General features: G+C 38.2%; 1 protein-coding gene across 3 annotated transcripts in view; it reads left to right on the top strand.

The window, feature by feature from the left end:
* Window positions 1-27,578, top strand: part of SENP6 (SUMO specific peptidase 6) — an 86,432-nt gene that overhangs the window by 6,460 nt on the left and 52,394 nt on the right. For 2 of the 3 annotated variants that reach the window (XM_063330144.1, XM_063330143.1), the window contains exons 2-4: window positions 16,858-16,951; window positions 23,099-23,162; window positions 23,818-23,960. In XM_063330144.1, the coding sequence (XP_063186214.1) occupies window positions 16,858-16,951; window positions 23,099-23,162; window positions 23,818-23,960 (301 nt within the window). The remainder of the gene's footprint in view (window positions 1-16,857; window positions 16,952-23,098; window positions 23,163-23,817; window positions 23,961-27,578) is intronic. The other variant, XM_063330146.1, reaches the window with a different exon arrangement.

Here is a 27,578-nt window from a genome sequence, read left to right as displayed (position 1 = left end):
GATCCTTTCTTTTGGCCTATGTTTTAGCACTTACTTGGTTTCAATTTGGAGAGATATTCTTACATAGGTTGAAATCTGTCCGATGCTGTGTGCTTGATTATTTCTTGCCTAAAATTAAAGCACTAGTAAAAATATTACTATTCTTATATATTATATAGAATTAAACCTGGTGGTAATTTTATCTTACACGTTTAATTTTTAAAAGCATGTGTTCTTAAACTTCCTCTTAATGCGTTCAACAGCCTAGCATGTGTAATATTTTCAGGTGAAGCTGGTCTTCAGCTGTGGTGAAGTCAAAGGTGTCTCTGTTGGTCGTGTCAGTTGCTTGTGCATGTTGTGTTCACAGGAATAAACAGCATTTCAATAGTGGGTGCTCAGCAGCCTGTGTTGATGGATATCACGATGCAAAAATAATCACCTGGCAATCCTTATTTCCCTGGTCCTTCACAAATACAAGATAAAAAATGTTTTGCTGCTGAGTTAGGAAATGTGGAAAAGATAACCAGTTATTAAATAATGGGTTAAAATCAAAGGGTGTATTTTTAATCATTAAATCACTGCCTAATTCAGTGACATGTTTAAGCTGGAAGCTTTTTTTGAGAACTATTAGCATGTTGTAAGTAGAGCTTAGTAGTTCATTAGTACATAGACATATTTGTGAGATGTCTTTTGAGTACTTGTAATGTCGTCAAAGTACTGAAAACTTACTTAATTTTCTTGTATGGTGTAGTCTCCCTGCTTGGAACTGGGGATTTGTGCCAAATGGAATTCAGTCACTGAATTACAGTCTAGTATAAATCAGAATACAGAATGGCTAATGGTTGTTTGGGTACTGTAGCTAAGAGGAATGATTAAGAGCAAATAACTTTTGAGAAGTTAGGGGTTTTTTTAAATTTATAGTGTAATGTCTGCTATGAGTTAAAGAAATAGCATTTTGGCAATGCTGCTGTTTGAGTAACTTTTCTAAATAATCTGTGGAAGGAATTATGTTCTAATAGATACTCTCTTATATACGAGGATAGTTGTTATTAAAAGGATTGTAGTAAATGCATGAATACTGATGTCTTGTAGTTAGTGTACACTAGCAATTTGCAACATGGATATCAAATAATGCTTTCAAACTATCCAAAGAGTAGTAAAATTATTAAGGTGCAATGCTGTTGTCTTGTACAGGGTAATGATAAAGTGGGTGTATGTATTCCCTAAAGCAGTGAATTGTGACATTGGTGCTTTTATCTTACCATGCTGCGACTCCATTTTAGATGCAAAGCTGCATGCCAACTATTTATTGGTTCTCTTTGCAAGGCTTAAAATTATTAACTGGTTTGGGCATAGGGACTAAGAGAACATTATTAACTGAAGACAACAAGCTGAGTGGTGCAGTTGATGCACCTGGGGGATGGGATGCCATCCAGAGGGCTCAATAGTGGGCCAGTGTGAACCTCATGAGGTTCAACAAGGCCAAGTGCAGGGTCCTGCACCTGGGTCAGGGCAACCCCCAGTATCAGTACAGAATGGGGGATGAAGGGATTGAGAACAGCGCTGTAGAGAAGGATTTGAAGGTACTGGTGGATGAAAAGCTGGACATGAGCTGACAATGTGTGCTCACAGACCAGAAGGCCAACTGTATCCTGGGCTGCATCAAAAGAAGCATGGCCAGCAGGGCGAGGGAGGTGGTGCTGCCCCTCCACTCCGGTGAGACCCCACCTGGAGTACTGTGTCCAGCTCTGGAGCCCTCAGCACAGGAAAGACATGGACCTGTTGGAGCAAGTCCAGAGGAGTGCCACAGAGATGATCAGAAGGATGGAGCACCTCTCCTATGAGGACAGGCTGAGAGAGTTGGGGTTGTTCAGCTTGGATAAGTGAAGGCTCTAGGGAGACCTTATAGCAGCCTTCCACTACCTAAAGGGAGCTTATAACAAAGATGGGGACAGACTTTTTAGTAGGGCCTGTTGTGACAGAACAAGGGGTAATGGCTTTAAACTGAAAGAGGGAAGATTTAGACTAGATATAAGGAAGAAATTTTTTTACAATGAGGGTGGTGAAACACTGGAACAGGTTGCACAGAGAGGCTGTAGATGTGCCATCCCTGGAAACATTCAAGGTCAGGCTAGACCTTGAACAACCTGATCTAGTTGAAGATGTCCCTACTCATTGCAGGGGAGGTTGGACTAGATGACCTTTGAAAGCCCCTTGCAAACCAAACTATTCTATGGTAAGAGAGAGTTATGTGTTGCAGCTGTGCTGCTCTTAAGGGCTCACTGCTGCAGGTGGGGGAGAGAGAGAGGTCTGCCACTCTTCCCCCTTTGCCTCCCCTCCCCGCCCCCCCCCTCCCCACATTCCAGCATCATGGTGTGTCTTGTACTGTTCACCACCCCTGAGGCTTACCAGTTTATTGCCAAGGAGATTGAACTTGTTGTGTACTGTCTTGCCAGATTGGCACTTTGCCAAACCCCTGTTGAGTTTGCTCACTGAAGGGTAAACGGGAGAGGCAGGACAATGGCTTGGATTGGAGAGGGCAGACAGGCTCTGCATGTGAGAGGAGTAGCACATTACCCCTTTCATGCTCTCTCATGCCCCCCCCTTCACTTAAGTCAGGTTAAGGTGTAATACATGACTTAAACTTTAGAATAAATACTTTTGTGTAACAGCAGCTTTATTCTGGCCAGGGAAATTAAATTATTTTAAACAACAGGTTCTGTGCGGAAGTTTTTGGTGAAGGCTGGAGGGAGACTGGAGGGAATAAATTAACAGGCTGTGGTTACTCTTCCCAGGTTGGTCAACAGGCCTTTAAAAAGTTTTTGTTAACGGGCAAGTGCTGTAGGTGTTGCATGAGGCAAGGGAATATTTCTGAATGCATGTCCCAGTAATTCCTATGAAAGAATACCTTGAAGTGAAAGACATTGAATTTGGGATATCTCTCTTGGGCTGAATCTTGAATGATTATAAACAAAGAACAGTGATGATTCAGAAAATCTGTGTGAAGCCTTCCTATGTTTTTATTTGTTTTCAGACCATATAAGCTGTAGCGGCAACAAAGTCTCCCTGTTTTTTGGTTTGCCTTTTTTTTTTTTTTAATTTCATTTTAAGACTTGCCACAACCATGTTTTAGGATTGATAAATACCGATAATATTTTGCTGGTGTGGTAAAACATAATACTATATGACAAGTTTAATATTATGTAATGTTAGAAATTCATGTCTGTAAGAAACAGCTGCAAAAATGTTTGTTATTTTCATGAGAATGTGTTTATCTAGTGCCATACAGTTGTTTCACTTGTACGAAAAGTCATTCTACTGATGTATTTTTATTAATTTTGTAGGATATAATGTTGTGTTTGTTTGGCATGTCCAATTTTTATGGCTCATTTAGCAAAATATGAATATCCTGCTGATGACAGAATTTAATACGACAGTCTTAACAGAAAGAGTATTCAAGAGCCCATTAGATGAGAATTTGAACTATGCAGTAGATAGATGTTAGGTTTCATATTTACAATTGCCTTTGTAATTTCTGAGGCTCACTTCTTTTAGAAACACTAGAGTGCATCATAACTTTATTTCTAACAAGGCTTACTGCTCAAGAGGCAATTTAAGGTTCCTTTAGAATTGAAAATAAACTTTCAAAAGTGAACCTCTGGACTGCTCCGGTCTAGGTTATTATCATTGCATATACGTGGCACAGTGGAGCAGTAAACCTCTAACAGAGATTACTAGTTCTGCCGTAAAGTAAAAATGTTGTAGCTGAATCTTTACCTGATGAATACTACAAAAAATAAATATTTGTCATCAATGTAGTAAAGAAGTTCTTTGTCATCTAGAAAAGCCTTTGTTAGATAGTAAAGGCACTGCTCATTACTTGGAAGAAAGATTTACTCTGTGCACTGTGATAGAACGAACTGGTAGATCAAGGTAAGCACGAGTTTCATGTTTGGATGAAGGTGGCTGAAACTCATCTCCAGTTGCAGGATGGTCCCCTAAGAAGTTGGATGTTTTGCTTCAGCTGTCTTTTGAGTGGTATTTCTTAAAAAGTAGGTTCATAACTGGGTGCAGTTACAAAGCTGGCCTGTGCTACTTTGTTATATTAAAAATTAGTTCATCGATAGCCCTTCCTCATTTCAATGCCTTTACAAGTAATTACTGAGAAAATGTTTGTTTTTCAGGGATGTTGAAGTTATTTTTTAGCTTTTTAAAAATAAAGCCTGCTTAGTGAATTTTAGCACACTGTGATTTAGTTAGCAGTTGTCAAGTGTTTCTTAAACTCATTGTCGTTAGATCTAGTGAAGTTTGATACTTCCATTACAAAGATTTATGTGTTTTTAATGCAGTAATGTAGTTACATTACATCATGCCTTGCTGCATTGATGATCTCTAATTGTGAAAGGAATTGAAATATATAGTGTGAGCAGGAGGCTGTTGCTTGTATTTGTGTTGCATTTCTCTGGTTTTTTTGGTGGTGTGTTTTTTCTCTTATAAACAGACATGATTACAGGCACGATGGGGCCTACAGGAAGGATGGGGAGGGACTCTTTATCAGGGGGTGTTATGATAGGACACGGGGTAACGGCCTCAAACTGAAAGAGGGTAGATTTAGATTGAATATCAGGAAGAAATCCTTTACTGTGAATGTGGTGAGACACTGGAACAGGTTGCGCAGGGAAGTTGTCAATGCCCCATCCCTGGAAATGTTCAAGGCCAGGCTGGATGAGGCTTTGAGCAGCCTGGTCTAGTGGGAGGTGTCCCTGTCCATGGCAGGGGGGTTGGAACTAGATGATCTTTAAGGTCCCTTCCAACCCGAACCATTCTGTGATTTACTTGATTTTTAACTGTATATATATTTGCAGGGTCATTCTCTAACTCGTAGCAGTCTCCATGTGTGGGGCCGTACTGTATAGCCATGCAAATAATTGTGCCAGCAATTTACATCACAGCCAGGCCTACCGAACTGCTCTGTGCTGCTCAGAGTGACAGTCCTGCTGCCCCTCCCAGAGACAGTGCGCTCACAGCTTTGCTTGAGTCAACACTGGCACTTCTCTGGCTTCATGGCAAGTTGGCTGAAGGAACTAAATTGGCAGAAAACTAAGGTGGGGGTGGGGTGGGGGTGGTGGGAGTGAAGTGTTGGTGGAGCTAGTCTGTATTACTTTTCAGCCATATCAGCAATCCAATCCAGTTGACTGCCCTCTCAGTCGGGTATGAAAGCTTGCCAGTGTCACTAAGAACAGGGAGAAAAAACAGGTCTTTGGCCTTTACAGAAAGGCAAATGCAAATTTTTCTCACAGTTTACAGTTTAACTAACTTTCATTCTCCTTTCGTCCTTTCCCTACTCAGATTTTTTCTGAGATGTGCCTTTTTCATTTGACCAAATTATTGAGGTTTTCTTGGTTGTCGAGTGTTTTGGTTTTGTGTGTCCATTTTTTTTTTTTCCTGTCCATTTTCAGTGAATTTTGAACAGTTGACAACATTAAAGAAGTGTCTTGCTTTTTTCTACTTTAATTACATTTTAGAGTTTCTTCTTCTGTCCTACATTTGCAAGTTATTTTCTTGTAGAAGTCATGGAACCTTTCTGGACTTTAATTTCTGTATGTTTTTATAGAGGGGATAATACCTATCTGACATAATCTGTGAAAGTTTGCAGGATAAATCCAGAAGTGTTAGATAACACAAATTCTTGATTTTTTGGGGGGTCTTCTTCCTTTTGGTATGCAAATACCATGCTGTATTTCAACCTGATGTTCCAATTATTGCAACAAACCTGGAAACCCTCTCAAAGTGTTGGTTGCCTAATTTCTGGGTAGATAGGCTAGGTTATTAATCTTATTCTGTATGTAACTGCCTCTCAGCACTTTCTAAAAATAGATTGCTGTTTGTTTAGTGCTGCTGTATTCTCAGTTGCACCAGCTTAGTTTTTTTTATGAAGTTGAATCCCACGGTGCATAACTAAGTCTAAAATCAGAAGTGTGCAAATCAGATACATAATGTACTGTAAGGTTTCCTGCTGTGTTTTGCTTATCTTGTAAAACTCTTCCAGTATTCAGAATTGAGACCATACGTGATTAACATCACATACTGATTTGCCACAGAAATCATATTCTGGAATTTTTATTCAAGTGTCATCTTCCTTGAAATGGCTTGTTAGCTTTATATACTTTTTCACATTTTGAGAGTAAATGGCAGTTCAGAAATTGTCCCTAGCCTATCCTAACCTTTTATTCTCCTATAAAATAGGAAGATATGTCTCCTATCTTTGTCTTTACTGTAAAAACACTGAAACTTTCTTCTTCCTTTCTGAATCTTTAGTGTGTCTCCAGTCTAGCAATAAAGGTCTTATGTAAGTAGAGAATTATATACATTCATAATACTAGAGATGAAAAAATTACTTGTTTATTTGTTTCTTCTTTTTCCCCTTTATTGTTGAATCCTACTTTTGATGTTATTTAAATTATTTTACTTGTGTGGAAAGTTTGAGTGGGTGGCATACTTACTCAGAGAAAGAAAAAAAGGAAAGTGACTGAAGTACTTCATTTTGGAAGCGTTTGTGATGATGGTGCAGTTGCCTTAGGTGATTCTTTGTACCTATGAGTAGTCACTGGTTTTACTTGATTGCTGGTTGGAACCACGTGGGACCTCCTGTCCGAACTAAGCCCAGTCAGAGCAGTTTGCTCAGGGCTTTGTTCAATCTGCATGACCTCTCAGGTCAGCCTGGTCCACTCTTGATCACCCTCATAGTAAAAAATAAATTCTTCCGTTGAGTTGGAATTTTCTTTGTTCCAGCTTGTGTCTATTGCCCCTTGTGCTGTGCATCGCTGTGTAGAGTTTGGCTTTATCTTCTCTCTGCCTTCACATTAGGTAGTTGAAGACAGCAAGAAGGTCTTCCCTTCCCCTTTTGAAGGCTGAATAAACCCAGTTTTTTTAGTCTCTCCTTATATGTCATATGCTTGATCCCCTTGGCTATCTGGACAGCCCTTCACCAAACTTGATTTAGTGTGTCACTGTCTTTGTTATACTGGAGAGCCAAAACTGAATGCAGTACTCCAGTTACAGTTTCGTGTGGAAGTGCCATATGGAGGGGAAGAGTCGCTTCTCTTGACTGCTGGCTAAACTTTTGCTATTATGTCATGAGGTTGGCCTTCCACGTTGTGGGGGTGCACTCCTGATCCATGTTCAATTTGCTGTCTACTGGGACCCCTAGATTCTCTTGAAGAGCTGCTTCCTAGCCAGTCAGCCCCCAGCATGCACTGCTGCATGGGCTTATTTGGTTGCAGATGTAGGACTTCGCATTTTGCTTTTGTTGAACTTTATAAGGTTGTTGTCAGCCCATTTCTCCAGCTGGTCAGGTCCCTCTGAATAGCAGCCCTCTCTGCTTCCAGTGTGTCAGCTGCTTCCCCAGTTTGGTATCGAGTGCTCAGTGCACTTGATCCCAGCATCCAGATTATTAACAAAGGCATTAAACAGTATTTGCTCCAGTACTGATCACTGAGGGATGCCAGCAGCTGGATTTGTACTGGTAGTCATCACCCTTTGACCCCAATGGTCCAACTGGTTTTCCCCTCACCTTCTCATTCATTTACTCACCCCTGTCTCTCTAGTCTGGCTATAAGGACCCTGTGGGAGACCATGTCAAAGGCCTTGCAATACTCGTTACTCTCCCCTTACCTACACAGCCAGCTATCTGACTAGAGAATGCAGTTGGGTTAGTTGGGCACAATTTGCCCTTGGTAAATCCATGCTGGCTTTTCACCTTCTTGTCATTGTGTAGCTGGGAGTGGATTCCTGGAAGGCTTGATCCATAACCTTATCAAGGGTTGAGGTGAAGCAGACCAGCCTGTAGTTCACCAGATCATCCTTGTTGCCCATCTTGAAGATAGGTATGATGTTTTTCCAGTCATTGGTAACCTCTCTCATGCCATGACCTTTCAAATATAGTGTACACTGGCCTAATAGTGAGAGTGGCAAGCTTCCTCAACACCATCAGATGCATCCTGTCTGATCCTATGGACTTCTACATGTACAACTGACTTAAGTGTTCCTTAATCATATCTTCCTTGACAATGGGTGATGTTACATTCCCAAACGCTCTGCTGGTAGAGCTGGGGAACTGGGAGGTCAGAGGGTAGAACTTACCACTAAAATCTGCAGGGGCAAAAAAAAAAAAAAAAAGAAGGATCAAGTTCTTCAGTTTTTTCCATGTTCTGTGTCACTAGGTTGCTGTCCCATTGAGCAGTGGGCCCATGTTTTCCTCAGCATTCTTTTTGCTGCTGGTGTAAATAAGCCCTCTTGAAGTACTGCTGCATTGTTTTCTGATGCTATCATACGGGCAGCATCTTTGGGTGATACATCTACATCTCTGTTGGGAGAATCAGTAGAAAAGGTCAAGAAACACACATTGTCCAGTGTGTGGTTACCACTGCTATTTTACCAGAAAAACCTTCAAAGACATTGCAAAGAAAATGTTTAACATACTTCAGAGCTCTGTCCTCCTCTGTTACTCCTTGTTAATACTTAGAAAATATTAAACACAGTTTGGCAAATGATCAAATTTATGCAGTTCTGTCTTCTTGAGTCCAGTCATTCTGTGTGATATTCTGCACTGTAAGCAACCCAATGTGTGTGAAAGTCCCGAAGGAAAAAAAAATAAAATAATTGTTTATCAGAATATGCAGATTATGTTCCATCTTTGTATTACAGACCTCTTATAAATGCTTTTTCTTTGTGTGCTTTTTGTCCAGGAGTGGATACTCAGTATTTATCATTGGTTTTCTGTTGGCATCATATTCTTGAAATGGTGAGGTTTTTATTAGCCATATGAGAAATTAAATTGCCTTCATGTGTGAAAGAATGTCCATACTTTGTATCTGTTAACACTGGTATCGTAGAACTTTACTGCTGAACTCTGTGCTTCATGTAATATCTAACTTACTATTAATTTATGATTACTGCCTGTTACTGGAAATGACAGCTTTTTTTGCATCTGCGTCTAGTTAGGGAGAGAAAAGTTAAAGCATCTTTTAAGCAACAGATCTCTAAATCTGTACCTATAAATGTAGGTTAGGCTATGGTTCCGTGCAGATTTCTTTGGTATTCTTAGTGCCTAAACCAATCTTAGTTCTTGGATGCCTCTTACCTCTGCTGTGCTGTCATAGCTGTGCTGTGGTGGTGTGGTTGAACAGAGCAGGGAACTGATGTGGTTGAAAAATAGCTTTCCCCTGCCCCACTGCTCAAGGCATTTTTGCCTGAATTAGTTTCCTTCCCCAGGTTTGCCCTCAGGTAGGTCTGTGCTGATGTACGCAGTGTACAGGACAGGAGCAAGAAGCCCCAGCTTTCAGGAAGTGTGAGGGGTGCATAAACCTGTTCATGTAGTCCTGCTTCAGAATGTGAAAATGCAACCTCACTGTGGTTACACAGTTGACCTACTAGAGCTGATAGTATCAAAGCTGGAAGATAAAAAGCTATTTTGCATAGAAGCCTGAAGAAGCCTTTTTGAAAGAATAATGAATCAACAGGGAAGGTAAAAATTAAAAAAATATTTCTGTGTCAGATTGTTATGAGTGCTTGTATCCTCTTAACAATATATGTGACGACTCTAAATGAACAACAGATTAGAAGGCTTAGAAGCATTCTTTTTAATTTACTTAAATACGAGTCTGAATGAAGGCAATGATTCTGAGCACATTTAAATTACTGCAGCCTTCACACAAAAAATGCAAATTATCTGCTAAGTTTGTTGCAGTTACAGTCTAAGCATTTGTAAGATGAGGCTTCTATTATTTCTTTTTTTTCAGATCAGTGTAACTGGGGAAAAAAAAAAAAGTAAATTTCAGGTCCTCCTGGAAAAACTCCGTGGTCTTGAATCAAACCTTTGTTTGATTTAGGTTTCATGTTTAGGATAGTTCTCGGGCACAGAAAGAGATGTGATCTCAGCAGACGAAAGACTTTTAAAAGCTTCCGTGTGCTGAAATAGAGACCTTAAAGTCTCTAATGTTGTATTCTGGGGGTGGGGAGTTCTTTTGACAATACAGTGATACGTCTGAAAAAGTTGCTTTCCTAGAGAAGTTGGTCTTCCTGTGACCAGTACACACATCTGGTGACTGTGGTGGGTTGACCGTGGCTGGTTACCAAGTCCCCACCAAGCTGCTCTATTACTTCCCCTCCTCAGCTGTACATGGGGAGAGATAATATGATGAAAGGCTCCTGGGTCAAGATCAGGACAGGGATATCACTCAGCAATTACCATCATGGGCTAAACAGACTCGACTTGGGGAAATTAATTTAATTCATTACCAATCAAATCAGAGGAGGATAATGAAAAAGAACAAATCTAAAAACACCTTCCTCCTGCCCCTCCCTTCTTCCCAGGCTCAACTTCACTCCTGATTTCTCTACTGAGTCCCCCCAAGCGGCGCAGGGGCACAAGGAAAGGGGGTTGTGGTCAGTTCACAATGCATTGTCTCTGCCATTCCTCCCTCCTCGTGCTCTTCTGCTCCAGCATGGGGTCCCTCCCATGGAAGACAGTCCTCCGTGAACTACTCCAATGTGAGTCCTTCCCATGAGCTGCACTTCTTCACAAACTGTTCCAGTGTGGGTCATTTCCACCAGGTGCAGTCCTTCAGGACCAGACTGCTCCAGCATGGGTCCCCCATGGGGTCACAGGTCCTGACAGCAAACCTGCTCTAACGTGTGCTCCTCCCCATGGGTTCACAGATCTGTCAGGAGCCTGCATGGGCTGCCCACGTGGTTGCAGCCTCCTTTGGGTGCATCTACCTGCTTCCGGCGTGGGGCCCTCCATGGCCTGCAGGTGGATACTGCTCCACTGTTAACCTCCATGAGCTGCAGGGGGACAGCCTGCCGCATCATGGTCTTCACCACAGGCTGCAGGCCTGGAGCACCTCCAGCCCCTCCTTCTTCGCTGACCTTGGCGTCTGCAGAGTTTTTGCTCTTATGTATTCTCACTCCTCTCTCCCAGCTGCTGTTGCACAGCTGTTTTTTCCCCTTCTTAAATATGTTATCACAGAGACACTACCACTGTCGCTGATGGGCTCAGCCTTGGCCAGCAGTGGGTCAGTCTTGTAGCTGGCTGGCATTGGCTTTATCGGACATGAGGGCAGCTTCTGGCATCTTCTCACAGAACACCCTGCAATGCCCCCCTCCCCTGGCTACCAAAACCTTATCACGCAAACCCAATACAGCATCATATCCAAAACAGTGAGAAGAAATAGATAACGTTTTCCTGGTCAGATGTAATATAGATTACTATGGAATGATGTGCCTTAGAGCAAGGGGTACAAGGCATGCAAAAAAAATCTTCTAAGATGGTACTTTGTGTTACACACTAGGACTTAACTAAATACTGTATATGTTACTCCTCACTTCATTGTTTTAGGCAGAATTCTAAATGATTTTTTTTGCAAATGCATAGCTTTTCTATTATTTCATGGAGATTCACTGTGAACTTTTTTCCTCCCATATAGGAATTGGTTAAGGACACTGTTGAATGATAGAAACTCCTGCTAAAGGAGTTTACAAAACAGTGCCCACACACAGTAGCTGAAAGGTGTTAATATGCTTTCTGCCATTCTTCCTACAGCATACTTTGTTTTGTAACCTAAAATTAGTCAATTGGATTTTACATAAAAAGGCAGTATGGGGATTTTTAAAAGGGTGACTTCAGGATTTTGTTAGTAATGCCATAAAAGTTTTAATAAAAACTGAAATACGAATTAATTTTGCAGCAAACTTTTTTAATTGGCTTTTTAAAATGAAATGTCACTGATCACAATTATTTTAAAAAGCAGTGATGTATGTCAGATACACCTGTTAAGAATGTCTGTTTAAATTCCTTCTAGTTTCTGGGGCTGAGAATTGCTAATCTCCCTTGGTGTAACAGCACCAAGGGGAACTTATAGTGGGAGGAAAAATGATTTGCCATTGCTAGTGAAATCTGCTCCAGCATGCTGCCTTAATGGGCACTGTTGGCGCAATCTCTTAGGGCCAGGTCAGCTTATTTGAATATTGTCACCTTCTAAGTATGAATGCGTCTTGCTGATTAAAATGGTCTTCATAGTATACATAGTAAAAATTGCAACACAGAAGTTGCAAATTTAAGTCTTACTACAAAATAGTTAGAAACTTAGCCTGTGTGACAGATGACTTGTTATCCCTGTTAAAACAAACAATCCTGTATAAAATCAGATCCCAAGTGACCATTCAGATCAAGTAACTCTCTTAGGTGAACAGTCTGGCTAACATGATGGTATACTTGTAGATTTGCGTTTGTGGTAGGATCAAGAGTACTAGAGAGAGTGGAAATTGATCCAGAGCTGTGCGAGCAGAGTCAGACTCTTCTTCCATGGACAACTGAGCTGGACTGTGGCAGTGGACTGGATTATTGCAAAAATAGGTTGCTGGGTTTATGAGAGTAGACAGAATCTGTCGCAAGCTGTCTCATGGGAGCAGAGATGGTAAACTTTATAAGATATCTGAAGACTTGTAGAGAACGCAACAGAAGAGCTGGTAGCATTGTTGCACATGATAGGAATCTTGGCATATTCCATAGCAGGTGCAGGGCCGCAAAAATGGACAGTTGCAATGTCAGAAAAAAACACGCAGGGAAGATGAATTAATATCTGCAAATTTCGTCTTTAGAGAGGGAGTTCTGTGCAGTGGGGATGGATTTTCTCAAAACAAAATTAGAAGCAGTCTCACGGCACCTAGAGTGGACTGAGGCTGATACATGTGGAGCAGCACATGATTTGATGTAATTTATGCTCAGTGGATAAAACTATTAAAAAAAAAAAATCCTGTACTGTAGCTGGTAAAACTAAGGTAGGAACTAGCGTAGAAAATCATGTACACATAGTCCAATTTAAACAGAAAAAGGACCAAAAGAAACCCCATGCCAAAAAAAGCGTTTGCTTCATTTGTGTGAAGAAACCTAGAAAAATATTTTAGGTAAAATGAGAGAACTGGAAACTGACAGAATTAATTTATTTGAAATTAGATAGAAGGAAAATAATTAGAGGGACATTATGACAATTGAGACTAAAGGGCAACTGGTGAAGAATTGATTGTGTTGATTGAAGAAGTACTGTGTGTTCCAGAAAAAGTTCAAGTTAGATCAGACATAAATGGCTCCAAAAGTTATATGAAATCCAGATAGATTCAAGGACTATGTGAAAAATCACATTACCACTTAAGTTGACCAGGATGCTGACTATAGTAGCCTGTTAAGAGAAATTCTAAAAGCTGCAGAAATAGCAGACATGGCGGGGTGGGGAGGGGAAGGACTACAGAATATCTTAAGAAACTTCTGAAAGAAACTAAAAGATGCAGTCCCATGTACAAATACAGTCTGGCCATAGAATGGATTGAGAGCAGCCCTGAGGAGAGGGATTTGAGGGTGTTGGTGGATGAGAAGCTCAACGTGAGCCGGCAGTGAAAAGCAACTGCATCCTGGGCTGCATCAAAAGAAGCATGGCCAGGGCAGTGATTCTACCCCTCTACTTGTCTCTCATGAGACCCCACCTGGAGTACTGCATCCAGCTCTGGGGCCCCCAACATAAGAAGGACATGGACCTGTTGCAGTGAGTCCAGAGGAGGGCCATGAACATGATCAGAGGGCTGGAGCATCTCTCTTACGAAGACAGGCTGAGCAAGTTGGGGTTGTTCAGCATGGAAAAAAGAAGGTTCTGGGGAGATCTTATAGTAGCCTTCTAGTACCTAAAGGAGGCCTACAAGAAAGCTGGAGAGGGACTTTTTGCAAGGGCATGTAGTGATAGGATGAGGGGTAATGACCTCAAACTGGAAGAGGGTAGATTTAGGTTAGACATTGGGAAGAAATTCTTTATTGTGAGGGTGGTGAGGCACTGGAACAGGTTGCCCAGAGAAGTTATGGATGCTCCATTCCCTGGAAGTGTTCAAGGCCAGGCTTGATGGGGCTTTGAGCAACCTGGTCTAGTGGGAGGTGTCCCTGCCCATGGCAGGGGGGTTGGAACTAGATGATAGTTAAGGTCCCTTCCAACCTAAACCATTCTCTGCAACCGAAGTGTGAAATATTTGCAGACAGCTTGCGAGTTATTTAAAGACACCATATTGAAGGCTTACAGCACATGAATGCTGCTTATTTAAATAGACTTCAAAAGGCCCCACAAAATGTTGGCATGGCTAAACAGCAGCCTAAGGGGAGAAGTCTGAAATAAAACATCATCCTTCTTGACTCCGAACTTTTGTCCAAATGATGAAAATGGAGATTAGTAAAAAAGCTGGAGGATTAAACCTGTAATTCCAATGAGACAGGCAAAAAAATTTTTGATAAATAACTCCCAACAGGCATAAAAACTATCATTAAGTACTTCTTCAAACTCAATAGAAAAGTTTATGGAATATCTCTAGGGTCACTAAATACCTGAGTTGTAAAAGGTGGCTAAAAGGTCACAGCTAAAAAACCTGAAATCACTTGCACCTACTTTGGCAACACTTATAAAGGTCTTTATGCCGAATATTTCTTAAGAAGGAATGTGATAGAGTATATGACTCAAAACGAAACATCAGTGGAAGAAATTGCAGCTCATTTAAGCAAACAGTGAACAAGGCAACAGGATCGAATGGTATCAAAGTGTTGTGTGCAAGTGTTGTAAGAGGAACTCGTAGTGTGTTACTTGTTGGTTAGCATTGTCTTTCTGCTACAGGTAAAGAAGGTAGCTAGTATGATACCGATACCAGCTTTTTAAAAAGGCAGTGGAGGTATTTGAGAAGCTTTACATCCGTGAGCTTTGTGACTACACGACCCAGATTCATAGAAATGGTAATGAAGACCAGAATTAATTTCATCATTGCCTCTGTAAAGTCTTCTACCAAAGGCTTTTGGAGAGGCTAAGTTGCGTATGGATAAAATGGAAAGTTTTGTAAGGAAAAACTGGAAAGAGAGGACAAAAATGTTTTTTCGTTAATAGGAGGAGTAACTCATTGAATTCCACGAGGCTCTGGGTTAACATTGGTGCGCAGATATAAAGAAAATGGATTAATAGTGAGATGACAAAATTTGTAGATGTTCCAGATTTTATTTGAGTTAGTGTAGTGGCTAGCTATTTGAAGAAAATGGCAGATGCTCAGATTTTGGGTTATGTGGGTTAAAATCATATATGAAATTCGGTGTAGGTAAATGCCAAGTAGTCCAAGTGAATAAGAAGTAGGAAAGAGAATTTTTGTAGACACTAATTGGCCCTGAACTGGTTCTTACCAGCCATCAGTGAAAGATGGAATTATATAGTACATAAAGATCAGTGCAGTTCTCCATAGCAGTGAAAACAGCAAATCCAGTGTTAAGACTTATTAGGAAGGGACTAAAGAACAAAACAGAAACATCATACTGCTTCTGTAGAAATTCATGGCACGTATGCATCTTGAATATTCCTCATAGTGTTGGTATCCTCATCTCAAAAAGGGTACAGTAGACTAGAAGTGGTTCAGAGAGAAGCATTGAGAGTGATTTAAAGGCATGAAACAGCTTTTATGTGAGGAAAAATGACTCAGTTTTTTTTCTTTTTCTGCCTGGGAAAAGGATGACTGTGAAAGAACACAAGAGAGATCTATGCAGTCATGAGTGAATAGGGAAGGATTACTTATTACTGTCTTCCAAAGTACAAGAACTGAAGGAGTGGAGTACTAAGTAGGGGCAAAAGATGCCAAATTGAATCAGAACAAACAAAAGAAGATACTTACTCATATAATGTGTAATTAAGCTGAGGTATTCTCTACTGCAAGATGCTGTTGATCCTATAAAGTAGGCTTGATTAAAAAAGCAAGCAGGGAGAAGAAAAAGAGTAGCAATGGCTGTTAAACACAAAAATATCATCCATGGCTCAGGAAGTCCTTGGTAGATGTATGTAGCTGGAAGCAGAGGTTGAATATGCAATAATTATTTCTGTGTGCAGTCTTTATACTTTACCATAGACATCTGTTGTTGGTTGTGATTTTTTTTTTTTGTTTTCTATTAAAACATAGAGTTGTATTCATTATTTCTAAATGCATTTCCAACTATGTAAAGAAGAACATAGTAAGAAAAGACACATTAAATTATACCAGAGTCAAAGCTGCTGCATAGTTTGTCATACAGAATTTGTGTGAGACAGCTCTTAGTTGCAATAATTAGGGCCTGGGGTGAACAGTGCCTCGCCATAACGAGTGCTGTCTCCATGCACTGGACCTCCTTCACTTAAGAGTACCCCCATGCCATCATATTATATGAAAATCTCCATGCCATTGGATATCGCAGTAGATAAATCTGAAATTTGATGTAGTGTGACTGTTCTCAGAAAGCTCAGGTTTTTGCTTACTTGATGCTAATGCTGAAATTTCAGTTAGCATCAGATGTTAATTCAGGTCAGTGTCATATGTTGAATTAAAGAAAAAAAGCATATTACATTGAAATTGTACTTGGGGCAGTTCAGGACTGTTACTTTTATATGGAAGAACTAAATATGTGTTTGGGTATTAAACATTTAAATAATAAATTTTAGGACCCTTTCTGCATGCATATAGTTCATATCAGGGAAGGAACCCTGAAATTTACAGGTGTCTAAAACAGTTGATATCCTTGTAAAACTACCTCATGTCATCATTTTTAATAGCTTCTTAACTTGTTGCATTAGTAGTTAAGATGTTGGCAGATACTCACTTGTATTTATTTAGAAAAATGAGTCACCACTGCATTGATGAACTTATTTTGTCAAATGATAGTTAAACATTGACATCAACAAAATAAATACTTGGGGAAAATATATGCATCTGGTTTATTCTTCTAGTTTGTGTTGATTAATAACTCATCTTAAAATCAAGACTTATCTTAACTTGTTCTCATTTCAGCTTTGGATAGATCACAGTCCAAGAGAGATGGAGGTTTTAAAAATAATTGGAGCTTTGATCATGCAGAAGAAAGTGAAGGAGATGCAGAGAAAGAGTAAGGATACTTTTATTTAGGCTATTGAAAGTATAAGTGTCTATTTATAAGTAAATACTTTTTTGTAATTTATTAATAAGAAACAATATATAACATCTTAAAAATTTCAGTGATTAAGGAAAATGGCTTCAAAGAAGTGATTATTTTAAATAGTAAAGTACATAAAAAAGTACATTATAATGTAAAGTTAATTGTGAATGTGGGGCTCACAACATAGGGAACAGTACGTTTCAAGTGTAGTTGTCTTCGGAGCTACTGTGTAATTCTAAGGAACACAGACAAGAAATATGTCAACATGCAAAGTAAGGAAATGGTAAGAGCAGGGTATCCAAGCAGCTTCAACTTCTCCTTTAGTGGTGATGCTACTTGGTACTTCACAGTTATGATTAAGGTACTGCAGTAGCTGTAGGCCTACATCAAGTTAAACTAAGCTTAAAAGACTGTAGGTTTTCCTCCTGTGTCCTTATCTCACTGGGTAGACTTAAGGCTGGTTTTGTTCCCTGATCATTTATTTCTTTACTTGGTATGTTTGGATTTTGACTAGAACTTAAACCCTGTGTGTGTAGTTTGAATACATACTTTGTCCTTGTGACATTTTATTGTTACTTATATGTTTTCTTGATATTAATGTATTTATTTCCAAAAAGACTAATGAATTGTTAAAAGAACAAGTTTCATACATGAAGAATGCATGTTAGGTATATTTGTTGTTCTTAGATATTTGGAGAGTAGGACCTGCAAGTTTAAAAAGGATTCTGTGGTTCTCTAGTAAGGAGAAATTGAATCCTGTGGTTAAATACAAAAATAATTCTTATATGAATTTATATCCTGTAATATTATGCCAAATATTGTGTGTTGGAAGGGAGATGGGAAAGTAGACACATAACCACTTAGGCTGCAGTAGCAGGCTATGCTGTAATCTGACAAAAACATTGAGAAATGCGATGCTTTAGATATTAAAAAATGAGTTTGGGAGTTCACTGAAGTGTGAGGTAAGCATTAAGAGCTTTTGTCAAAACAGAACTGTATTAGAACTTAAATCGACTTTTTAAAAGGTTCTCAAACTAAGGGCTTTTTAATTTTATAAAATTAAGCTTGCCTTTTTTATTTTTAGCAATTTTACATCCATTTCTGGTGCATAGTAATATGTTTTAAGTGTCATGATAGTACGCATAATATAGTTAGTATTTGCATTTTGCTTGTTTTCAGAAATAAAAGTAACTCACTTAAGTAAGCATAGCAGATTTTTTTACTTCTGGTATTTTACTGCTGTTTTCCATCTGTCTCCAGCTGATGTTGACTTAAGAACAGGGAATGAACTATGTATAGTGTACTGATGCTAAAAAAAAAGTTAGAAAAACTGATTGTGGAACATATGTTTTTATATAGTTACATCTATTTTTAAGATTGTATTTCTGAGTGATTTTTTCATTCCTTTCAAATATTCTGTATGATAAACAGTTCTCACATAGCCAGTGTTGAAATTTTATTACCTACTCGCATCAGTAAGTTGTTTTTGTATCTGTGAATTATGGAGAATCGTATCTGGAGGTTTTGATAAAAGAGTAGTTGAAAATTGATTTAAACTGGAGATCCTGCCTTTTTTGTTTACCCATCCTCTGATACCATTTCAGGCAACTTCTCACTCCCTCCAGACAGCTATGTGTTTTAAGCTGCCCACGTTTACTCTTGGTAACACCTGGGGTTTTCTGTCTTGATGGTATTGTAAGCTTTGAGCATTTTGAAAAAAAAAAAAAAGTGTATTTCTGATACGTTTTTACTTTATATAACAAAATATTGACAGAACGGAATCTTTAGAAAACAAATTATTTGACAGTAAATTGTCCTTTTCTTTCTTAATTCCCTTTACCCTTAGTAGAACGTTTCAAAGATAAGCAGCTTTAGTTCACAAAATTCTTCCAGCATAAAGCTTTGCATCCCCCCAATATTTTGAGCATACTATTGTTTCAGTGGCCAGTCCTGCCCAAACCACGACAAATAAGTATGTAGTCTGGCAGGTTTTTAAAATGTCATTGGCTATGCTGTGCTGGTATTTACTAGCAATGTTTGTAACTTACTGCATTTCTGTGTGGAGAAAGCTGTAAATCTGAAGGAAGCATCTGGATGCATCTCATGCTTGTTGTTGAGGCACTAGCAGTGTCTGACCTTGTCACAGCTTTTTGCCCTCTTAATGGCAGACACACAATAAGTTTGTTTTGAACTGGCCCAAGAATAACATTCCAGCACTTAAAGGATTGGCTGTGTTCTTATATTACCCCATAGGACCTGTGCTAATGTTGTTGGTCAATACTGGATGTCTGTTTGGATTATCTTTCTTCAGTGAAATGAACACAAAATAACGTGGCTAATGACTTCCTATCAAAGCAATTTTTAGAATAGGTAGATTATTTTAAAAGAATTGTTTTGTTTAACTTATTTGGGTAATTAGATAGGCTGTGTTGTAATGGTGAGGTGTTGCATAATGAAGACAAAAAGAGTAAAGAACTTTGTAAACTGAAGAAGACTTGGAAAAATTGAAGATCACCCAACACAACATATACATTTTAAAATGCTACTAGAATTGATACTTGGCATGGAACTAGAGTTACAGAAATTGAAAGTGGTAATTGACAAGTATCTTATCCCAAAGTAAATGCCTGCAGATAATCTTCAGTCCACTTGAAAGAGTAAAAGTATCATTTTTGATGATTTACAAGATTTGATCTACTCAAGATGGCAATCAAGATAATAGCAAGTGACTCGAGACTTTTCTTGCTTTGTTCTTGGAGATCACACAGAAGAGAAATCTTTATGCAGAACAGTAGAAAAAAAAGACCAGTTGGTCAGCTGAACACACTGAAACCTGTGTAGACCATCACAGAATAAATGATGGAAATGATGTTTGTCTTCTGTAGCAGAAGACATGAAAGGATGTCATACTTATGCTAACGTGGCCAAAGTAATATATTAACTGAATTGATTTCTGAAATTAACATCTTATAAGATGCTTTCTAGTTTACAGGTGATTGTTCTTGAAGTGTCTTGGATAATTTATGTTTACTTCCTTTTTAATATCTGGGTAAATGGTTTTGAAATATGTCTTGATATGCCCCGCAGTGGTCTTGTAAACTGACAGACCTGGTTTTCTCTTGGCTGTCATACTGGATTTTAATAGTCCAGACTTGGGCCTTCCACTGAGATTTGTTCAATAATAGCCTTATCAAAAAACTGAATACAAAGAAATGTGTGTGTCTAGTTTATTTGTGCTATGGTGTCCTTTCTTAACTAACATTTTCTTTCAAAAACTTTTATTTATTTTTTTTTCTTTCACTTAGGGGTGTAAACTGCTTGTTCCTTTGTATTCCTGACTGGAAAAGCAGTGATACTTTTTTTTTTTTTATTTCTGTTTAGCTTTTTTCCAGTACTTTTTTCCTTTTTCTTCCTTTCTCAAACACCCCCGCCTACCCATTTGTATAGATGTTTTATCCTTCTTTTGTGACCCTGTTAGTAAGGCCCTATAACCTTTAAATTGATAAAAAGCCTTTTGTTCAGAGCCTCAGTTCTTAATTTTTAGCAGTTTTAGTTAAAGTTATTTTTAATGGGATGTCACTGTGCATGAGTTGAATAATAACACTACTTCTCTTATGCCTCTGATATCAGGGCTTTTTTAACTATGCTGCCTACCACCATGTAATTTAAAATAAGGAATGTACACAGTGTGCAGTGAGGGGAAATTTGTCAGCCTCCTGTTTTTGTATGTAAGAGTTTTGAGAAAGAAATTCCAATTACATTTGAAACATGGCTAGATCAGTTGGTAGTTGATAGAAATATGCTTGCAGATCATTGGAGTGTTAGAAATTTTTATTCTAATATGAAAACATCTCTCTCTGGTTCCCTGGTTAAAAGTGACAAATTGTGGAGGCATAGCTTCCTCCCAGCAAGACCACTGAGGTTTCATTTCTGTAGTGTTAAAACGTTATTGTCTGGTATGTGGGAGTGTGGTATAGTGGATTTTTTTCCTGTCTGTTTAAGCAGGCAACTGTAAGCATGTGATGCATGAGCAAATAGACATTACTCAGTTGCTATGTATTCTACTCTCTGAAAAAAACAGCCTTTCTGGTACTGATGCATATACTTTGCAGTTTGTAAAGTCTAAAAATATTGGTTCTTTAAAGACATCCAATTCCCAAATATTTTTTTAGTCATGTCATTTTAGTTGCATCATAAGGGTTGTTCATGTTCAGTTTGATGTAAGGATTTTTTTCAGTGTTTTGTTCATTTGCAGTCTGTTACCTTCCCTTCTCTCTCACGCACCCAAACACCCTCTGTTAAAATGGTTGCAGTATTGTGGAATCTTGAAGCCCTAAATGTACACCCTCTGTACAATGGCATTTTTAAAATTGTCATGACTTTTGTACAAGCTGGAGCTGAAGAACAAAAACACATCTAGAGGTGAAATGATGTGGCTAGGTGAACACAATAGGTGAATGCCAGAGCTGCAGGTACCTACCATAGGTTGCTGTTCATGTCTGTGCTGCAGGGTTTTCTTTGTGCTCTAGGATTTGGAAAATTTCTGAAATCGTTGAACTTATTGTCTTCTGATGAAGGGTTGAGAAAGCTCACTGAGCCTCCCTTGAAAGAATAATTTATCCTGAAAGAGAATTTTAAAAAATGTTACAGTATTTTAAAATTGTAATATCCATGCATAGTCTGTACAGAAGTACAACTATACTCTTGTCTTTGTGACACTGTATATTGGAAATTAGTGATGATCCGCTACACTGCTTTACCATTACGCACTTAGTATTCTTGTGGTCTGTAGACGAAAGGAAAATACAACAGTGCCACTGGCTGAGTGTTGACACTTAGATCATTCTTCCCATATCAAAACCAACTGTGTGCACAGTCTTATCTCCTGAAGCTCCAGGGTCTGCAATTCTCACCCTATGAGTCAAGAACATTTTTTTCTTTCATTTTATTTGATGTAGGGATATCCGTATTATATAAGGTGGAGGAATAAATTGTAACATGACAGGAAATCTTGTGCATGGAAGAAGTTTTTAGGAAAATGGGGGGTGGTGGTACTGAGTGGTTACCTATATATAAAGAGCAAAAGTCACTGTGTGTATTGCAATCAACATATCATACCTGCAGCTAAGAAATGTTTCCACCTTCACCTCCATCATTGTTTCTCTCGTGTAGTTGTTCCCTTAGAACTCCCGGCATAACTGCTTGTATTCTTAAGTAATTTCTGCCTGAATGATCTTAATTAAAAACCCCAAAACCATGCAATTACAAGTTGGCTAACATATTTTTTTGTTGTGGCCAAGAAAGGAGTAACCTTACCAGGATTGATGAGAAGGGCTTATCTGCAGATTGCTTCTCCTGGAAGCAAGAATGTGTTAGCCTGATCTAGTTGCTATCAGTATACAATGTTTGATTGGGGTTTTAATTTAAATACACATTTGAGGATAATTGCCTATGACTAGAAAGATACCTTTTCACAGGATCATGGTGTGGGTTTCTTTTTGTTGCATCTTCTTCCCCATTATAATAGATGAAGTTTACAGACATAAAAGTACTACAGAAACACATTTTAATGAAAAGTTGAGCCAAACTGAATACGCTATTTTTAGGAAGACGTATTTTGGCAGTAATTCCTATGGGATAAAATTCAGTTATACGTAAGTTCTTCTCCTAAAGCAGTGTGAAGTTTGCAGTTTTAAACTACATACTTGAACATTGATATGCGTGAACAAACTTAGACTATGTTTTATAGATAAATTTAGCATTTGACTTAATTTATGCATAGGGTTGTATAGAATCTTTCATGTCAGTAACATTGCCATAACAATATTGAAGGTTCAGTAGTATTCTCTATTTTTAATTAATAACATTCTTTTAATTTTGCTTTTGTGAAATAGTTTAATATACACTTTAAGTTCAGGTTCACATAACAACATCTGGATCACTACGTTGTCTGCTTTATGTTCCTGATGTTTTGGGCATGTATATACAATGTGAATGTGATGCATTTAAATTTAAAGAGCAAAGGGGAAAAAAAAAGCCCCTTTGTGTGTTTAAAATGTTGTGATGGTGCTCTGTTGCATTACAATGAATCTGCTTTTCTCTCCCACACCTATCTAGTGAGGCAAATCTGCTCAGTGTAGATGACAGTGATGGGCCATTCAGTCCCAATGAAGAAAGAAAGGTAAATACTCTGTTTATCTCTGTTGAAAATGTATCTTTAAAGCTTGCTGGGTTCTTTAACAATGTTGCTTAGTCATCTGTGTGGCATTGCAAAATTAAAGTTTCTGTGTTGATTTAGCAACATATGCACAAGCTGTCTTTCTGCCTACCCTTCGTGTTATTTTTTCCTCTTACTCCTGTAGATCTTGGTTTGCATAGTGCTCTGAAAATATGAGCGTGAATACGTTTAACTGTAGATAGTTGTCATTAATGGGATTATAATTTTTAATTAAAAATATTAATCCTTATATCCCTTGATTGCTTACTGTCAGATTCCCAGTTTTGTATGCATATATATGTGTGTGTGTATATATATATATAAAAGGAGAAGATACATAGGCAACCCCATGCTTTTGTTTTGGTTTTTTTTTTTCATGTATACTGAAATAGCTTAGAACTGCAAGATGCTTCATAACACCTTGAAAATATTCATATTTTGTTTAGTAAGGAATTCTGGTGAGTAAGGGTGTAGACGGGGTATATTTTACTTGAAATTTGGCACAGAAGTAGTCTGAAAATGAAGCCAAAGTAATATTTATATAAATATTTTGCAATCTGTTTTTTTCCTTTTAACTTTTATACAAGTATTTTAATATATGTGAATTCTCTTCTTACAGTCACTTCGTTGTCGGCCTGGAGCTGTCGGCACCAGTGGTGATTTCATAAAAACATATGCAAGGCGAGGCAAAGCTGGAAGCTTGAGACTTTTTAAAGGGAACTCAATTGGCCTCAACATGATGGGAAATAGCAAGAAACTGAGGTACTACATTTAGTTTTATGTTTACTTATGTACTCGATCGTTGATATAAATCAATGCTAAATGAAAAGAACTTGTACATTTTCATTATCTGCCGTGCATTTTAAGAAGCTACGCTGTTGTGTGCTTCTGAGCAAAGATAGAAAACTAGGTTGTTAAGGTCTTTCCTTTTCCAAAATGTTAAATAGTGTGTTAGTAAAATACTACAAGATTATTAAAATAGAGCATTCACTGGCATAGTTGTCAGTGCCTTGCCAATGTTGTCAGCATGTGTTATTGTTTCCTCTACGCAGTGCTATCAGGTAGAAGAATATTTCTAACATGCCCATCAAGAATTTCTTTCCATGACTGTGAATTGCCAAGGTTAACTCAGGATGCATTTTCTGTTTTTCTTACTGCAAGATATCATTTGATTTAGGAGTCATGGACTATTCCTTTAAAGGATTCGGCAAATATCCATACTCCTACATGATATTGTGAGATTGTCACTTGCATTTAGAGCTGACAGGAACAGTGTTTAAGCATTCTGTGCTGTACTTGCTTGTTACTACCATCCCTAGCTTGTAACAGACTAATCTCTTTATTTAGTATATAATAAAAAGTGATACATTCATGTAACTTCCTCTGGGAATGTTTCATATTGCTACACTGCACTCAATTTGGTTACCTTTGCGGGAAGGAAAAGTTCATCAGATAGCTAGCTATAGTTGGGCCAGTCATCAAATACCTAACCCATACATGGCTGTATGAGGGATGTCCTTGTCTTCATTCTTGCATGCTGATCCATAGAGCTTTGTTGTTTAGTGGGACCATCTTATCACAGAGTCATTTGAGAAAATAAATCCTTGAAGTCATGTGTGATGTGTGTCATCTGCTGTTCTCATCTTTGAGCCTGATGTAGAGGGAACAAATCCAGAATTTCCAATCTGGACTGGTGGTCCATCAGTTTGATAGAGAACAACGAATACAAAAGTCATTGCCTTCCCAGTGTCCAATAAAACACGAAAGCGATCATTGCATTCTCTTCACAGATGTTTCGGACCTGGTCAGATCAGACCTGCAGATCAGACATGATCATACGTTTATGAAAAAGATTTTACTTAGCTTTTTGGTGAGAGTGCACCTACATTTTCCCTGCTTCCCTTTGATAAGAATACAGACAGTGTCTTGATTTTTGAGATAGACTAATAGGATCTTATATGGAACTTAAAAACCTTTTTTTGAATAAAATGCATTTAATAATGGCAAGTTTTTTTTGTTATAGATTAAAAGTTGTGCCATTGCACAGGAGTCTGTTATTTTTCAACACATTTAAGCACTTCCTTTGCAGCTCTTGGTAACTCTGAACATCACTTTTCTTTCCTTTCATCCCTTTTTAAAAGTCTTTTTACATTTACATAAATTAGCATAGTACTTCATTATCCTTGATTTATGTGATGTAAATGATGTTTTGTGTTTCAGTCTTTAATTTTTAGTACACACAACAGATTTATAAGATTATATCCAGATTTCTACCTTGCTGCTCTTCAAATTGGGCAGTTCTTAGGGAATCACCTTGGTTATTCCATTCTTTAGGATTCTGTTCTTGAACATAGACATAAAGATACAAATGCCTGTTAACAAATCTGTCAGGACTTCTTTGCTCTGTTTTAGTAGCGAAGAAGCCTGTGCAACATTACATTTGTGGCTTGTTTTGAGTACACCTAACCATTTAAAATAAGATTTCTCTAATCCTCTGGAAACTAGAATTTTCTTCTGTCTGGCTGTGAGATTTGTAGTGAAATCCAACCTTACTATGTAATTTTTCTCCCTTTTTCTATTAAAGCAATCATACTTGACTGTGTATGTATATGTTTTTCTTAAGTTCCAGAAGGGTATGTTTGTTTCATTTTGTTTTTAAGGTAAGTAATTGATGAGGGTTTTTTAGACAGTCTAAGCAGTTTCAGGCATTCTGTTACTTGCATTGGGAATTCCTTCTATTGACAAATAAAATGTTATAAACCTAAGACCTAGTATGATTCATAAAATTCAACTAAAAAAAATAAAATCTGTTGCAAGTACGTTACCTTACTTAAAGGTCACATTATCTACTTTGAAAGCAGGCATTTGCCTTCTGTCTAGTACTGAGCTGCATGCTGAATTTAAATGGAAAATATAACTATCCACCTTCTTGTTAATAAACTGTCAGTAATGAAGGAATTTAGTTGGGAATAATGGATGCGTGCAGGCAACTATGACTGCCGTAAACACTTGGTACTATGAGTTCATATTTAATAACTCAGATTTTGGTCACTAAGGCTGCTTGAAAATGTGATTATGCTGTAAGTGATTATCTTGATTTAATAATTTAATTGTGACAGCAATGTGTGTCTTTCATAACACACGTATCACAATAAAATCCCCAAATCAGTAGAGGTTTGTGATCCAGTTACTGTCTGTAGCGGAGACTGCTGGCATGTTCACTTTGACATGCAGCATGGAAGGTGGGTAATAGTTGTCCTTTCAATATTGGGACTGTTCAACTAGAGAAAATTCTGAAGATTGATCGTGCAGTTAAGCTGCTAGATTTAGTACAAGAAGATAAGCTACTTGAGATTCTTGAGCTGTTCATGGTGATTTTTATCACAAAGTTGAAGTCTTTTTTTTTTTCCCCCCCCCCCCCCCCCACCTTGTTTGCAGAATAGGGATTAAAAACTTTTCAGATCAGTGGAGCTTGACTCAAATTAGTGTTATTGTAGTACAGTATTCCCTAAAATTCAGGGAATGAGTGATAGGAAAATGGGATATGCAAGGACAGTGATAAGAAACTTTCCCTGTACATATCCACTTGCATGTACAAAAATTTAAACCAAGCAAAACATTATCATCTGTTATCTGGTTAAGCAAATCCAGTCTCAAGCTCTAACTTAACCCTAATAGTTTTTGGGGGCTTTTTTGGTTTGTTTTATTTTTAATCATGAGGTCTTACTTTAAATTGCTTTTATCCTTGCTATTTTCAATAACATGTATCAAAATTTCTGACTTCCTTAAGTCTATTTTAGATTTTTTTGTGTAATATTTCATAAAAAAAGTTAATTTGGCAAACAGCAGAATTAATGTAGTCTATAGTTGTGTCCTGTGTTCCTGAAATTTCATGCTTCCATTACTTCTAGATCCATCCCTTTGCCCAGTGCAAGATTCCTGTGTGCTTTGCCTTTTTAATCTGTGGTGATAAGAAGTTCTATCAGCTGATAGAAAGTGGCAGTGTAACCTTGTTTTCATCAGAGCCTAAACTTTAAATAATTCTGTTGTTTCTGAGGTCATGTCAGGGAGAGATACATCGTTAATATATCGTAAGTTCTTTGAGGCTTCTAGAACATTTCTTCTTTCAAGGAACTTTCTGATTGGTGGATCACGCTGGTTTTAGTGTTATATGTTAATTTTCTTGAAAATGTGCTGAAACTTGCAAACCCAGATTTCAGTTTGGATGTGCCCATTTTGCAACTTGCTAGGACTTTATGATTAAATTTTCGGGTGATTTTGTCTGCACTGGGTATGTTCTATTCAAAGAACAGGATTATAGAGCAGATTGTGTTTTATAGCTGTCCTACTTGGAAGCATATCTGATGCCATATGAACCAT

This window comes from Chroicocephalus ridibundus, chromosome 3 (assembly GCF_963924245.1).
Source record: "Chroicocephalus ridibundus chromosome 3, bChrRid1.1, whole genome shotgun sequence".
Lineage (NCBI taxonomy): Eukaryota > Metazoa > Chordata > Aves > Charadriiformes > Laridae > Chroicocephalus > Chroicocephalus ridibundus.
Note: the sequence above shows the minus strand (reverse complement) of the source record. Positions and strands in the feature narration are given on the sequence as shown.